Below are 17,029 nucleotides of genomic sequence, written 5' to 3'. Positions count from 1 at the left end.
GCTTAATATCCTGTGTGGATCAGCTTGAAGACATATTTGCAGATGTTTTTAACCACTTCCTACTTCAATCTTAAGTTCCCATCTGCTTTAAGACCATATTATCCCAAGAAAAATAGGTAACATCTCTTCACGACTACTTCACAGTTGCTCTGACATTCATCATCATGAATTGATTTGTGAGGCTGATGACAGCACATATCAACTCCAGCCTCCCAGCCAACCACCACCCACAGCACTTCACTTACTACCAAAACAGGTCCACAGCAGATATCAGCTCCCTGGCCCTGCACTCCTCTCTGGAGTGAATGGATAGTGAAGACAATGATGTTAGATTACTGTTTATTGACTATAGCACCACCTTCTACAGTAATAATTCTAAGCAAACTTATCTTCAAACTCTTAGATTGGGAATCACCATATTCCTTTGTATCTTGATTCTTTACTTCCTGACCAACAGATTGCAATCAATAAAGGTGGGCAGCAACACCTCCACCACAATTATTCTCAACACTGATGCCCCACAAGGCTACATCCTCAGCCCCCTATACTACTCCCAAAGCACTCACGGTTGTAACCAAATTCTGCTCTAACTCTACCTGCAAGACAACTTCTCAGAAAATGAACCAAGTGCATTGGCAACAGAGATGCAACACATATTAATGCCATTAATGTGCCAGTCAATGAGAGTCAAACCACCTAACTTTGACATTCAATGCATTACTAGTATTGAGACACTAAAAAACAAAAAGGCAAATGAACCAGCCATATAAATGCTGTGGCTAAGAGGTCAGGTATGGTGTCTTGTATTGTAGAGCATGCCACTCACCTCCTAATATCCCCAAAGTCACTCTACCATCTACAAGGATCAAGTTAGGAGTTATGGGATATCCATTTCTTTGGATACAAGCAACTCCAACATCATTTATGATTGATGCCAATTAGGACCATGCAGTTGACTTCTCTGTTACTCTATCCACCACTTTGAACATTCATAACCATTGAGGCTGTAATATGTACCACGTATAAAATGCACTGCAATGACTCCTCTCAATTATAATGATTATACCTCCCAAACCCAGACCTCTACCAAGGACAAAGATTCTGGTTCACAGTAACACTATCCTACCTTGGAAATATATTGCCGTTCCTTCATGGTCACTGACTTTAAACTGTGGAACACTCCCAATTATAGCATAAAAGTACCTTATCAGAATGTTGGAACTGTTCAAGGGTTGTGGTTCACAATGTTTCTCCAGGGATATTAGTGTTAGGTAGTAAATATTGACCATGCTAATGATGCCCAGCACCCAAAAAAAAAGTGAGGTGGAGGAGAGAATATTTAAAAAAATCAGAAAAACAAAACACTTTTACCCATAATCACAATTATTATTATTTGTGGCCAACAAGCTCTTTCTCTACTCAACACAAAGAAGGTACTGAAGTGGTGGAATGCAGGGGATCCACGGCTGTTAGTCCAAGTGCTGTTCGTGCACATTTTGATTGAGTGACTTGTACAATAGAATGTATTTAAAATGCATTATGCATTGATTTTATTGATGTGCTTGTAAAGCATTGAATATTGGACTGAAAGTAAAACTAAATGAGAGATAAATTACATTATGAGCCCAACAGTCAAATCAGAGCTGACCAATCTTTCTGCAGGAATTCCATCCAGTGCACATACAGCTTACTCCAGTTTGTAAAGAGTACATAATCTTAAAAAAATAAAGTAGCTGGACAGAAAGAAAACATTGATAGATTCAAGGAAAAGAGCATTGGGCAGGAGACAGGTCCAAATTTTCAGATGAAGGTTTGGAAATGCAGATGGAAGAAACAGCCTGTTAAAGTAAGTGCAGTATGTCATGGATTCCAAGAGATCATTCAACCACATGGAATTACCCACAGAAGCTATATATTATTATGACTTTACACAATGGTTCACCATATTCAGCTACTACAGCAATTCCAGCATGATAACCATCACAAAACCTGCCTCAGAGCCATTGCTCCTCCCATACTCAAGCATATTTCCACAGCTTACACATACCTTCAGCTTTTTCATAATGAAAGCAATCTTCGAAGCTGCCCTCACACGAGAACAGGGGTTCCCAACCTGGGGTCCAAGGACCCTTTACTTAATGGTATTGGTCCACGGCATAAAAAGGGTTCTGAACCCCTGCATTAGAATGATCACTTTTTCAAAAAGATGAAGAAATAACTAAACACAATAATTGGCAAGGACAATGATTGAATTACAGAAATGTAACAGGACAACCATTCAGTCCATTGAATACTGATTGATTCCTTAAAGAGGAATCCAGTCAGTCTCATTATTCCACATAAATTGGCAAATTCACTAACTTCTGAAAATGCTTTTTGAAAGCAGAACATCAATCCAGATATACCAGCGTTCAGATAAAGCATTCCACACTTTGGATAACTGCTGCCTGAAGTTCTGCCTTGTATCACCCCTGAAGTCAGTGCCTGGAAATTTGCCTCCATATAGAACCATTCTTTCTTTTGATATTAGTTTCATAGTTAGAATTTCTGGATCTATCATATCCTACAGAATGCACCTTACTCTATGATGTTATTTACTATATGGTTCTTCATCTGTGAAATGGACTTTTCCTATAGCGGTAAACCAGAGGGCACAGCCTCAGAATGTAAGGACACCCCTATAGAACAGAGATGAAGAGGAATTTCTTTAGCCAGAGGGTGGTGAATCTATGGAATTCATTGCCACAGACAGCTGTGGAGGACAAGTCATTGAGTATATTTAAAGCAGAGGTTGATGGGTTCTTTATTAGCAAGGGTGTCAAAGGTTTTGGGAAGAAAGCAGGAAAATGGGGTCGAGAGGGATAATAAATCCACCATGATAGAATGGAAGAGCAAACTCAATGGACCAAACTGCCTAATTCTACTGCTATGTCTTAAGGTCTTGTTAACTCTTGCACTGGGGAAGCAACAAAACATGTGCGATTTATATTAATTGTTAAATAAACAGATGAACCACAGGTTCCACTGTGACTACAGCATTTCTAGCATCACAGTTTCCACTCCATGATGCAAAGCTTTGGACTGGAGACCAAAATGTTTTCACCTCCATATTGTCACATAACAACTTAAGACTGGTAGAACAGCCAAGATTATTACATTTCTTGTCTCTGGCGCTCCTAATGTCAGACCTTACTATGCTGGTCTCCATAGGACACAGGAGCAGAATTAGGCCATCTGGCTCATTAAGTCCACTTCGCCATTCAATTAAGACTGATCCTTTTTTTTTCTCCTCCTCAACCCCAGTTTCTGGCCTTCTCCAACCATTGATGCTATGTCCAATCAAGAACCTATCAATCTCTGCCTTAGGTACAGACCCAGAACCATCAAACGTTCCTCGTATGATAACCCTTTCATTTGTTGAATCATCCTTGTGAACCTCCTCTGAACCCTCTCCAATGCCAGCACATCTTTTCTAAGATGAAGGGCCCAGAAGTGTTCACAATACTCAAGGTGAGGCCTCACCAGTGCCTTCTAAAGCCTCAGCATCACATCCTTGCTCTTGTACTCTGGACCTCTTAAAATGAATGTTAACATGGCATTTGTTTTCCTCATCACCGACTCAACCTGCAAGTTAACATTCAGGGTGTTCTGCATAAGGGCTCCTAAGTCCTTTGCATCTCAGATTTTTGGATTTTCTGCCCATTTAGAAAATAGTCCGGACATTTATTTCTACTACCAAAGTGCATGACCATGCATTTTCCAACATTGTATTTCATTTGCCACTTCCTTGCCTATTCTCCTAATCTGTTTAAGTCCTTCTGCATCCTACCTGTTTCCTTAACACTACTGCCCTCCACCAATCTTCGTATCATCTGCAAACTTGGCAACAAAGCCATCTATTCCAACATCTAACTCATTTATATACAGCATAAAAAGAAGTTGGTCCCAACACCAACTCCTGCAGAACACCACTAGTCACTGGCAGCCAACCAGAAAAGGATCCTTTTATTCCCACTCGCTTCCTCCTACCAATTAGCCAATGTTCTAACCATGTTTGTAACTCTAACCATGTTTGTAACTTTCCTGTAATACCATGGGCTCTTAACTTGGTAAGCAGCTACATGTGATGTAGCTTGTCAAAGGTCTTCTGAAAGTCCAACTATACAACATCCGCTACATCCCCTTTACCTATCCTACTTGTGATCCCCTCAAAGAATTCCAATAGGTTCGTCGGACAGAATTTTCCCTGAAGGAAACCATTCTGACTTTGTACTATCTTGTCCTGTGTCACTAAGTACTTCATCACCCCACCTTTAACAATTGACTCTAACATCTTCCCAACCACTGGGGTCAGGCTAACTGGTTTATAATTTCCTTTCTGTTGCCTTCCTCCTTTCTTAAAGAGTGGAGTAACTTTTGCAAATTTCCAGTCCTCTGGCACCATGCCAGAGTCCAATAATTTTTGAAAGATTATTTCTAATGCCACTACAATCTCTAACACTACCTCTTTTAGAACCCTAGGATGCAGTTCATCTGGTCCGGTTGACCTATGTACCTTCAGGTCTTTTAGCTTTTTGATCACCTTCTCTCTTGTAAAAGTAACTGCCCCCACTTCTCTTCCTTCACACACTATAACATCAAGCATGTTGCTAGTGTCCTCCACAGTGAAGACTGATGCAAAATACTCACTTAGTTCATCAGCCATCTCCTTGTCCCCCGTTATTACTCCTGCCTCATAGCAATCCTTTGTCCACTCTCATTTCTCTTTTATTTTTAACATACTTGAAAAAACTTTCACTATCCATTTTGATATTATTTGCTAGCTTGCTTTCATATTTCATCTTTTCCCTTCTAATGATTTTTTAAGTTGCTCTGTAGGTTTTTAAAAACTTCCCAATCCTCTCTCTTCCCACTAATTTTTGCTTTGTTGTATGTGTATTTGTGGCTATGAGGCAACCACTTTCTGAAAATATATACAATCCAGAAAAATTTCATTTTTTCTTGTTGCTATAGTGCCAATTACTAATCAGGAACAGTAATGCAGATCTTGAGCACAAACAGCCAGATGAACTTCTTAAGCGCACTGCTTTCCCTGAGACAGATAAAACATCCTGAAGTCTCCACGTGTAGCCCGGAATTGTCCACTGTTGTAAAGTTAACATATTTATCAAGTCCTTGGTTGACAGCTACTGCAGTTGATATCTAGAATGCACTGCCAGAGGAAACTGGTAGAATCAAATAAAATTATTACATTTTAGAGGCTTTCTGACAGACAGCTCCAAAAAGACAGTAGCATATAGTCCTAATGTGGGCAACTAGGATTAGTGTAGATAGGCAAAAAAGTTAGCATGGACATGGTGTATAGAAGGGTCAGTTTGTGCTGTATGACTGACTCCAATTAAATACCCTCACTTCATTTATCCATACTTGTTTTAAAAAAACATTAAATTTATCAATTAAAGATATGTTTAAATCATTGCTCGAATTTAAGGATTTTCTTTCATTGTCATATTTATGCATTCTTAATATACAGCTGTAATATAAATAAACTTGTCATAAATAATTGTGCTATTTACATTTCTAGAATTGGGACTGTTAATGCTGTGTATAGAAAGAGTTTCCAAAAGGAATGTAGCTCTAAGTCTATAAATTAAATGTAGAATAAAATATTCATCTCTCTATTCGCACTGTGCAAACAGATGCATGGTGAGCACACACAACTCTTGGTATAATTTAGAAGCGACATTTTAATTCATGCTTTCCATAAATATACCTGAAGCACTGTGTACCTTAGTAGACAACTGCTTCAAAAGTCCAATTCCAAAAATGCATGCATGCAGTCGGAAAGCAAGTCAATGGATGACTTAGTGTATCCTTGAATTTCCAAGCTTGCCATAATAGGACATTGGGATCTACTGTATACAGTACTTTCTGAAAATAAGTAGACTATTTTGAGCATCTTAAGGAACACATGTTAAGGTATTTGATATATATAAGTTACTCCACTACTTAAAGCAATGAAGAATATTTTTACCTGACTCGAAGTACAGTAAAGGAACCATCCTTCATTCCTAAAGCAAGTTGTGATCCATCGCTACTGAAAGCAACAGAGCGCACTGCCTCTTCCATGTTACAACGTGCAATAAGAGCATGATCTACAAGACTCCACAAACTGTAGGGAAAAAAAACACCGATCACACTGTCAAAATGTTTGTGACTGCCATAGAATGATGCAGGAAAAAAGCATATTCATCGGCTCACTGACTCCACACTATTCATCATGCACCCATTTACACTAATCATACATTGATCTCATTCTTTAATTCTTTTAGATTCTTAGCAACTCCTCCCTGATTTTACCACTCACTGGCATACTTGGGCAACTTATAGCCATCAATTAACATGCAAATTTTATACAGAAAGCTCCCAAGATCAGGATTGAAACCAAGTCTGCGACATTGCAAGGCAGTGGCATTTTGGCATATGAAAAATCATGATTCATGTGCTTTGAAACTGAAATTTAGCTATTTGTTCCCCAAATATAACCTTTACCCCAATAATCAGAAAGCAATGCTCAGATAACTTTCCTTAAATTAGAAGCTTAGGAGGACGATGACGCCTAACGGTGACTTCTTTGCTTGTATTTTCGGAAACAGCTCTATTTCTATCTTTAATATCTCTACTTTTCCCTTTCAGGGTTCTTTTGAACACCCTGACCTGGAGTTACATGCTGACTTCGGTTCTTTGTGGGAATGAGACCCACTCTCAGGTTCTTACAACTGACTGCTATTCGATATACCAAGGACGTGGCCTAGAAGCACCTTCAGGTTTCTGGGATTTCGTGGCTCTGGAGGTGGGCAGACTCAAGGTCGGTGCCTCCGCAGGAATCTGGTGTATTGTGGGAGTACACGGAAGATCGAAAGCAGCAAGCTGGCTGCTGGCTGTGTGCCCAGAGACCAGAGTTCTTTGGGCATAGAGCTCGGAAAAAGCAACACAACAGACTTTTAACATTGTAAATCAACAAGTTGTTTGTTATGTTTTTCATCTCGCTGTGAAACGGGGACACCTCTTTTTCCCTTATTAGGGAGGGAGACAGCCTGTGGTATGTCGAATTACCAGGTGAATGAGTAGTCTTTGGGGTACTGCAAGTCTGTGTCTCTATTGATGCTTTGCTGCACGCTTGAGTGCTCGGTGGAGGGGGGAGGCGCTGATGCTTTTTTTTTGCTGGTGGGGGGGAATTGTCGCTTTGCTGCTGCTGCTGCTTTTGCATGGGTTGGGGGAGCTGGGGGGCTTTGGGGTTCTAACATTTAACTGTCATTCATTCTTTGGGGCACTCCTCTGTTTTTATGGATGGTTGCGAAGAACAGAATTTCAAAATGTATTGAAGACCAGACAATTGTGCAATATTGCAAAGGAAGAATAGCTGAATCAAAAATGCAATGAAGTATAAGGCCATATTAACAACAGCAAAGAAATGCAGAAGAAAATTAAGGAAATTACTGGAATTAAAAGAACCTCCTCTACAGGATGCATTAGATCAGCAGACGGATCCATACTAACAGAGCCAGATAAAGTATATGAAAGGTGGATTCAGTATATAGAGCAGCCTTTTGAAGAAAATAGAGGGGAACCCCCAGATATTAAACAACCTAATTCTGACCCACCTATTACCAGAGAAGAAATAACTAAAGCAATGAAAAGCATAAAACATGGTAAAGCCCTGGACCTGATGAAATTTCAGTGGAAATGGTACAAGCCCTAGAAGATATGGGCATAGATATTCTTTTTGAACTGTTTAATGGCATATATGAGTCTGGTGTATTGCCTGACAATCTCTTGGAATCAGTATTTATAACTCTGCTAAAAATTCCTGGAACTATTCACTGAGACAATCAGTCTTATGAGTCACATAATAAAGATTTTGTTGAAAATTGTTCTGAGTCGAATTAAAAACAAGTTAAGGCCAGAAACTTCTAAACTGCAATATGTGTTTATTGAGGATAGAGGAACTAAGAACGCAATTTTCATACTACGAATGTTTTCAGAAAGGGCAATTGAATTTCAAAATGATGTCATTTTACGTTTTATTGATTTCACTAAAGCATTTCACAAAGTGCAACATGAAAAATTATTTCAAATTCTCGCTAAACTAAACATTGACCGAAGGGACCAACAACCCCTTCCAAATTAATACTGGAATCAAAAGGCAGTGGTAAAAATTGATGATAATATAAGCAGTTGGACTAAAATCCAAAGAGGAGTTAGACAGGGATGCATTGCCTCACCGGAATTATTTAATATCTATAGTGAAATAATCTCAGAGAAATAGAAGACCTAGATGGGATAAAAATTGGAAGTGTTAACATCAACAATATAAGATATGCAGACGATACCACCCTAATAGCAAGTGCTGCAGAAGACTGACAAATCTCCCTAGACAAAGTAATACAAACAAGTGCAGATTTTGGTCTGTCAACTGTAAAAAAACCAAATGTATGGTAATATCAAAAAGCAGGATACTCCCAACTGCCAATTGTACATCGGTAACCAAGAGATTGAACAAAAGACCGGCTTTAATTACCTTGGTAGCTTTATATCACAAGATGCTAGAAATAAAGTAGAAATAAAAAGAAGAACTTCCACTGCCAAAACCAACTTCCAAAATATGAAACCCATTTTTACCAACAGACACATTTCTATGACAACAAGACTTAGCCTACTAAAATGTTACATCTGGTCAATCTTGCTGTATGCTTCCGAAAACTGGACTATAACACCAGAACTCTAAAGAAACTTAGAAGCAACAGAAATGTGGTTTCTTAGAAGAATGCTGAAAATATCATATAGAGATAGGGTAACTAATGAGACAATACTCCAACATGCCCATACATAAAGATCCTTAATGAGAACGTTAAATGAGAGGAAACTTAAGTTCCTGGGCCATGTCATCAGAAAGGGAGAAACAGAATGCCTTACATTATAACCATATAACAATTACAGCACAGAAACAGGCCATCTCGGCCCTTCTAGTCCGTGCCGAACTCTTACCCTATCCTAGTCCCACCGGCCTGCATTCAGCCCATAGCCCTCCATTCCTTTCCTGTCCATATATCTATCCAATTTAACTTTAAACAACAACATAGAACCTGCCTCAACCACTTCTGCTGGAAGCTCATTCCACACAGCTACCACTCTCTGAGTAAAGAAGTTCCCCCTCATGTTACCCCTAAACTTTTGTCCTCTAATTCTCAACCCATGTCCTCTTGTTTGAATCTTCCCCACTCTCAGTGAAAAAAGTCTAACTACGTCAACTCTACCAATCTTCCTCATAATTTTAAACACCTCTATCAAGTCCCCTCTCAACCTTCTACGCTCCAAAGAATAAAGACCTAACTTGTTCAATCTTTCTCTGTAACTTAGGAGCTGAAACCCAGGCAACACTTTAGTAAACCTCCTCTGTACTCTCTCAATTTTAATGGCATCTTTCCTATAATTCGGTGACCAGAACTGTACACAATACTCCAGATTTGGCCTTACCAATGCCTTATACAAATTCAACATTACATCCCAACTCCTATACTCAATGCTCTGATTAATAAAGGTCAGCATACCAAAAGCTTTCTTCACCACCCTATCCACTTGAGAATCCATCTTCAGGGAACTATGCACCATTATTCCTAGATCCCTCTGTTCTAAAGCATTCTTTAATTCCCTACCATTTACCATGTATGTCCTATTTTGACTACTTCTACAAAAATGTAGCACCTCACATTTTTCAGCATTAAACTCCATCTGCCATCTTTCAGCCTACTCTTCTAACTGTCCTAAATCTCTCTGCAAGTTTTGAAAACCTACCACATCATCCATACCACTACCTATCTTAGTATCATCTGCATACTTACTAATCCAATTTACCACCCCATCATCCAGATCATTAATATATATTACAAACAACATTGGACCTGCTACAGATCCCTGAGGCACACCGCTACACACCGTCCTCCAATCTGACACACAGTTATCCACCACTACTCTCTGGTGTCTCCCATCTAGCCACTGCTGAATCCATTTCACTACTTCCATATTAATGCCTAACGATTGAACCTTCCTAACTCACCTTCCGTGTGGAACCTTGTCAAAGGCCTTAAGTCCATATAGACAACATCCACCGCTTTACCCTCGTCAACTTTCCTAGTAACCTCTTCAAAAAATTCAATAAGATTTGTCAAACATGACCTTCCACACACAAATCCATGTTGACTGTTCCTAATCAGACTCTGTCTATCCAGAAAATTATATATACCATCTCTAAAAATACTTTCCATCAATTTACCCACCACTGACGTCAAACTCGCAGGCCGATAATTGCTAGGTTTACTCTTAGAACCCTTTTTAAACAATGGAACCATATAAGCAATGCACCAATCCTCCGGCACCATTCCTATTTCTAATGACATTTGAAATATTTCTGTCAGAGCCCCTGCTATTTCTACACTACCTTCCCTCAAAGTCCTAGGGAATATCTTGTCTGGACCCGGAGACTTATCCACTTTTATATTCCTTAAAAATGCCAATACTTCCTCTTCTTTAATTGTCATACTTTCCATAACTACCCTTCTTGTTTCCTTTACCTTACACAATACAATATCCTTCTCCTTAGTGAATACCGAAGAAAAGAAATTGTTCAAAATCTCCCCCATCTCTTTTAGCCATCCACTCTGATTCTCCAAGGGATCAGTTTTATCCCTCACTATCCCTTTGCCACTAACATAACTGTAGAAACCCTTTGGATTTATTTTCACCTTACTTGCCAAAGCAACCTCATATCTTCTTTTAGCTTTTCTAATTTCTTTCTTAAGATACTTTTTTAATTCTTTATATTCCTCGAGTACCTCATTAACTCCAAGCTGCCTATATTTATTGAAGATCCCTCTCTTTTTCTGAACAAAGTTTCTAATATCTCTTGAAAACCATGGCTCTCTCAAACTTTTAACCTTTCCTTTCAACCTAACAGGAACATATAGATTCTGAACCCTCAAAATTTCACCTTTAAATGAACTCTATTTTTCTGTTACATCCTTCCCATAAAACAAATTTTCCCAATCCACTCCTTCTAAATCCTTTCGCATCTCCTCAAAGTTAGCCTTTCTCCAATCAAAAATCTCAAGCCTAGGTCCAGTCCTATCCTTCTCCATAATTACACTGAAACTAATTACAAGGCCTTATGCCTGGGAAACGCAGAAGAGGAAGGCAAAGAAGAAAATATATGGACACTGTGAAATAACTAACAGACCTAAGTGTGCGAGATATCATTGACACTGCGAGGGATCGTTCGATGTGGATCGCCCAAGCGTGTAACGTGCAAGGCACATGAAGAAGAAGAAGAAGATATTGTATACATTTCTCTGTACCTTTGAAACCTTGAAATATACTAAACAGGACAATAATTTATGTTAATATTGACAATTAGGGGTTGAAAGCCAATTTAAACTATGAATTTAGACTGGTCAACAGTTCAGCCTAGGCAGGGTTTAAATTGGATACTTAACCCAAATACACTGTTCTCACTTCCATGGTATATACCCATTTGGGGTTAATGTTTATACAGATTAAGATCAAAAACAAGAAATGCTGCAAATAATCTATCACCTGCAGAGAAGGCCCATAAATTGGTTACAGCCCACCCTTATAATAAAAAAAACACTTTTCCATTCTGTTCTTTGTGACATAATGGCAAGACCAGCATGTATTGCCTGTTTCCAACTTCATTCAAGAAGGTGGTGGTGTGACATTATTTTACAACTAGTGAAATTCTGGAGAAGTACTCCAAAGATGCAGTTAGGTTGCCAGTTCCAAAATTTAAACATAGTAATAATGAAGTAAAGGCAAAATAATTCCTAAGTCAGGATAGCATGTGACTTGTAAGGAAACATGCAGTAATTGAGAGGAAGGAAGCTATCAAGACCGGTAAGGTCATATTCACTATGGGATGGACAGGCTGTGTGTACTTTAATACTAGAAGCATGAAGGTTATGGGTGATGACCTTAGTGCATTGATCAGAAAACGGAACTAAGGATGTAGCCAAAAGAGACTGGGTTGATTGGGGGGGGGGGGGGGGGGGAGGGAGAGTTAAGCAATTAATTAGGTACACTATTACAGCAGCACTCAGAGAGGGCATACTGAAAGGCTCACCCACAGAGTCTCTATGAGTAGAACTCAAAGATAGGAGTAGTCACTTTGATGGGTTAATATTCAATACACAAGCTCAAAAATTGATACTCGAACTCCCTCCAATAGCCACTGTGATATTAAGGAACAGCTATGCAGACCAATTAGGGAATGGTGTCAAAATATAGTAGCGTAGTGTGTGTAATTTTCTCCCTATAGACATATGACTACATGGCCAGATTCTGCTCTAACTCTACCTACACTCTAGATGACAACTCCATAGTGGGCTGAATCTCAAATGTGTCAGATTGCAAAGAAGAGCCTAGTGGCTGGTTGGAGGATAAAGAAATTTAGCATATTCTCTCGATCCCCACCAATTTTTCAAGATCTGCCATAGAAAGTATCCTATCCAGGTGCTTCATAGTTTAACATAGCCACTGCTCTCCCCATGACTTCAAGAAACTGCAGAGCTGTGAGCAGAGCTCAGATCATAAAAACCAGACTCCCCTCCATGACTCTGTCTACACTTTCTACTGCCTCAGTAATCCAGGACCCACCTATCCTGGACACTCTTCTCTTCTCCCCCATATCACTATCAGACAGAAGATAGAAAAACCTTAAAGTATGTACCACCAAGCTCATGAAAAGCTTCCATATTGCTGTTACAAGATTCTTAAATGGTCCCTAGTAAGATGAGCTCTTGACCTCACAATCCACCATGTCTTGGCCTTGCCTACATTACACTTTCTTGCCTGCACTGTCGCAAAACAACAACTTTCATGACATATGCCAGTGATATTAAACCTGATTCCGAATTTCTCTGGAATTGTAACACTTTATTCTGCATTGAAAACACTTTTCTCTTCTATTACCTCATTGAACTGATGTGATGAAATGATCTGTATGCATGGCATGCAAAAGAACTTTTATTTTACTTCAGTACATGTGACAATATTAAATCAATTTACCATCTACAGATAGGTCCCCTTCAGATTATTTATATCTTCCTACTGTGTCTACAGCAGTGCGTCCTAGCCTGGTGCAAGCACAACTACCTCAAGCCAATACCACACAATACTCCACCTCATTCCTTGTACGTGGCCTATCAGCGGCGTCAACAGAGCTCTACCAAGAGGGATTTCTTGTAAGTCGGTGACGGTTATTTAAAAAGGGAGCTTTGAGAACTTTTGTCCGCTGTACGTGGCCTATCAGTGGCGTCAATAGAGCTTTACCAAATGGGGTTTCTCACAGGTCGGCGGTGGTTAAAAAGGGAGCTTTGAAAGCGTTTGTCCATTGTATGTGGCCTATCAGCGGCATCAACAGAGCTCTACCAAGAGGTATTTCTCATATTGGCGGCAATTATTTAAAAAGGGAGCTTTGAGAATGTTTGTCCATAGTACATGGCCCATCAGCGGTGTCAACAGAGCTCTACCAAGAGGGATTTCTTGCAGGTCGGTGGCAGTAATTTAAAAAGGGAGCTTCAAGAACACTTATCCATTGAAGGTGGTCTATCAGTGGCATCAATAGAGCTCCATGAACTAAATAAAAGTACAGAAGGGATAGGTGGAGTGGCCATTGTCGGGAGTAGGCGAGAGTAGAAGCAACAGGCTTTGGCTCAAACCAGGCTTCAGCTCAGAAGAGGCGTCAGCTCTGTGTAAAGTGTCTGTTAAGGTTCCCTTTTTGTTTTTTTTCCCCTGTCTTACTGTACCATTTAAATGGCTGTGGTATGCTTTTCTTGCTGGATGTTGGAGAACTGAGAGACCCAGAGTCTCCTGGGAAACTACATCTGCGTGAAGTGCATCTGGCTGCAGCTCCTTGAAGACCGTGTTAGGGATCTGGAGCAGCAACTGGATGACCTTCGGCTTGTACAGGAGAGCGATCAAAGTTACAGGGAAGTAGTCACCCCGAAGTTGCAGGAGACAAGTAGCTGGGTTCAGGAGAAATGGAAATAAGGCAGTTAGAGTAGAGCACCCCTGTGGCCATTCCCCTCAAAAACAAGTATACCGCTTTGGATACCTGTGTGGGGGATGACCTTCCAAGAGAATGCCATGGCAACTAGGTTATAGGCACTGAGCATGGGTCCATGGTGCAGAAGGGAAAGAGAGACAAGATGGGAGCGGTAGTGATAGGGGACTTGATAGAAAGGGGAACAGAAAAGAGATTCTGTGGAATGGGACACCCAGATGGTATGTTGCCTCCCAAGTGCCAGGGTCAGGGATGTCTACGGTCGCACCCTCATCATTTTGGAGAGGCAGGGGGAGCAGCCAGATGTCTTGGAACATATCAGTACCAATGACATAGGAAGGAAAAGCAATGAGGTCCTGAAAAGAGAATTTAGAGAGCTAGGTAGAAAGCTGGAAAACAGGATCTCCTGGGCAGTAATTTCTGGATTGCTGCCTGCGCCACATGCCAGTGAGGGTAGAAACAGGATGATTCGGCAGATAAATACATGGCTGAGAAGCTGGTGCCGGGGACAGGGCTTCAGGTTCTTGGATAATTAGGAGAGGCATGACCTGTTCAAAAGTGATGAGGGACACCAATATTCGCGCAGGCAAGTTTGTTAGAGCTGTTGGGGAGGGTTTAAACTAACTTGGCAGGGGGGTGGGAACCAGAATGAAGGGACTCAGGAAAGGACAGATGGTAAAAAGGTAAAGATAGCATGCAGTCAGATTGTCAGGAAGGGCATGGAACTTAGTTGCATCCAACAGGTTGAGTATTAAATCATTAGAGATGCAGAATCAGAAAAGGTAGCAAATACAGTACTCAAGCTGATGTATCTAAATGAACGTAGTATAAGAAATAAGGTGGATGATCTTGTTGCAATATTACAGATTGCCAGGTATGATGTTGTGGCAATCACTAAATCTTGGCTGAAGGATGATTGTAGTTGGGAGCCGGATGTCCAAGGTAACACATTATATCGGAGGGATAGGAAGGTAGGCAGAGGGGGTGGTGTGACTCTACTGGTAAAGAATGGCATCAAATCAGTAGAAAGATGTGACATAAGATTGGAAGATGTTGAATCCTTGTGGGTTGGGTTAAGAAACTGTAAGGGTAAAAGGATGTTGATGGCAGTTATATACAGGCCTCCCAACAGTGGCTGGGAGGTGGACCACAGGTTACAACAGGAAATAGAAAAGACAGTCAAAAGGGCAATGTTATGGTAGTCATGGGAGATTTTAACATGCAGGTCAATTGGGAAAATCAGGTTGGTAATGGATCTCATGAGAGAGAGTCTGTTGAATGCCTAAGAAATAGCTTTTTCCAGCAGTTTGTCATTGAGCCAACTAGGAGATCAGCCATACTGGATTAGGTGTTACGTAATGAACCAGAGGCGATTAGGGAGCTTAAGGTAAAAGTACCTTAGGAACCAGTGATAACTATATGATAGTGTTTAACTTGAAATTTAAAAGGGCGAAAGTAAAGTCTGAAGTAGCAGTATTTCAGTGGACTAAGGGAAATTACAATGGTATGAGAGAAGAATTGACCAAAGTAAGTTGGAAGGAGCTGCTGGCAGGGATGTCAGCAGAGCAGCAATGGCATGCATTTCTGGGAAAAATGAGGAAGGTACAGGACATGTGTATTCCAAAAATGAAGAAATACTCAAATGGTAAAATAGTACAAACATGGCTGACAATGGATGTCAAAGCTATTGTAAAAACAAAAGAAAGGGCAAAATTTAGTGGGAAGATAGAGAATGAGAAGTTTTTAAAATCCTACAGAGAGCAACTAAAAAGATCATTAGAGGGGAAAAGATGAAGCATGAAAGCAAGCTGGCAAATAATATCAAAGTGGATAGTAAAATTTTTTTAAGTATGTTAAAAATAAAGGAGAAATGAGAGTGGACATAGGGTCGCTAGAAAATGAGGCAGGAGAAATAATAACGGGAGACAAGGAGATGGCTGATGAACTAAATGAGTATTTTGTACCAGTCTTCACTGTGGAAGACACTAGTAGTATGCCTGATGTTGTAGTGTGTGAAGGAATAGAAGTGGGTGCAGTTATTAGAAACATAGAAACATAGAAAATAGGTGGAGGAGTCTGCCATTCGACCCTTCGAGCCTGCACCACCATTCAGTATGATCATGGCTGATCATCCAACTCAGAACCCTGTACCTGCTTTCTCTCCATACCCCCTGATCCCTTTAGCCACAAGAGCCATATCTAACTCCCTCTTAAATATAGCCAATGAACTGACCTCAACTGTTTCCTGTGGCAGAGAATTCCACAGATTCACCACTCTCTGTGTGAAGAAGTTTTTCCTCATCTCGGTCCTAAAAGGCTTCTCCTTTATACTCAAACTGTGACCCCTCGTTCTGGACTTCCCCAATATCAGGAACAATCTTCCTGCATCTAGCCTGTCCAATCCCTTTAGAATTTTATATGTTTCAATAAGATCCCCCCTCAATCTTCTAAATTCCAGTGAGTATACGCCTAGTCGATCCAGTCTTTCATCATGAAAGTCCGGCCATCCCAGGAATCAATCCGATGAACCTTCTTTGTACTCCCTCCATGGCAAGAATGTCCTTCCTCAGATTAGGGGACCAAAACTGCACACAATACTCCAGGTGTGGTCTCACCAAGGCCTTGTACAACTGCAGTAGAATCTCCCTGCTCCTGTACTCGAATCCTCTTGCCATGAATGCCAGCATACCATTCGCCTTTTTCACCGCCTGCTGTACCTGCATGCCCGCTTTCAATGACTGGTGTACAATGACACCCAGGTCTTGTTGCACCTCCCCTTTTCCTAATCGGCCACCATTCAGATAATAATCTGTTTTCCTGTTCTTGCCACCAAGGTGGATAACCTCACATTTATCCACATTAAATTGCATCTGCCATGAATTTGCCCACTCACCT

The 17,029-nt window shown here is 40.4% G+C and overlaps 1 protein-coding gene across 4 annotated transcripts in view; it reads right to left on the bottom strand.

Annotated features, from left to right (window-relative positions):
* LOC140201322 (echinoderm microtubule-associated protein-like 6) overlaps nt 1–17,029 on the bottom strand; it is a 378,640-nt gene that overhangs the window by 210,926 nt on the left and 150,685 nt on the right. For all 4 annotated transcript variants that reach the window (XM_072265210.1, XM_072265207.1, XM_072265209.1 and 1 more), the window contains exon 8: nt 6,035–6,172. In XM_072265210.1, the coding sequence (XP_072121311.1) occupies nt 6,035–6,172 (138 nt within the window). The remainder of the gene's footprint in view (nt 1–6,034; nt 6,173–17,029) is intronic.

Source organism: Mobula birostris, chromosome 8 (genome assembly GCF_030028105.1).
Source record: "Mobula birostris isolate sMobBir1 chromosome 8, sMobBir1.hap1, whole genome shotgun sequence".
NCBI lineage: Eukaryota > Metazoa > Chordata > Chondrichthyes > Myliobatiformes > Myliobatidae > Mobula > Mobula birostris.
This window is presented reverse-complemented; position numbering and strand designations above follow the sequence as displayed.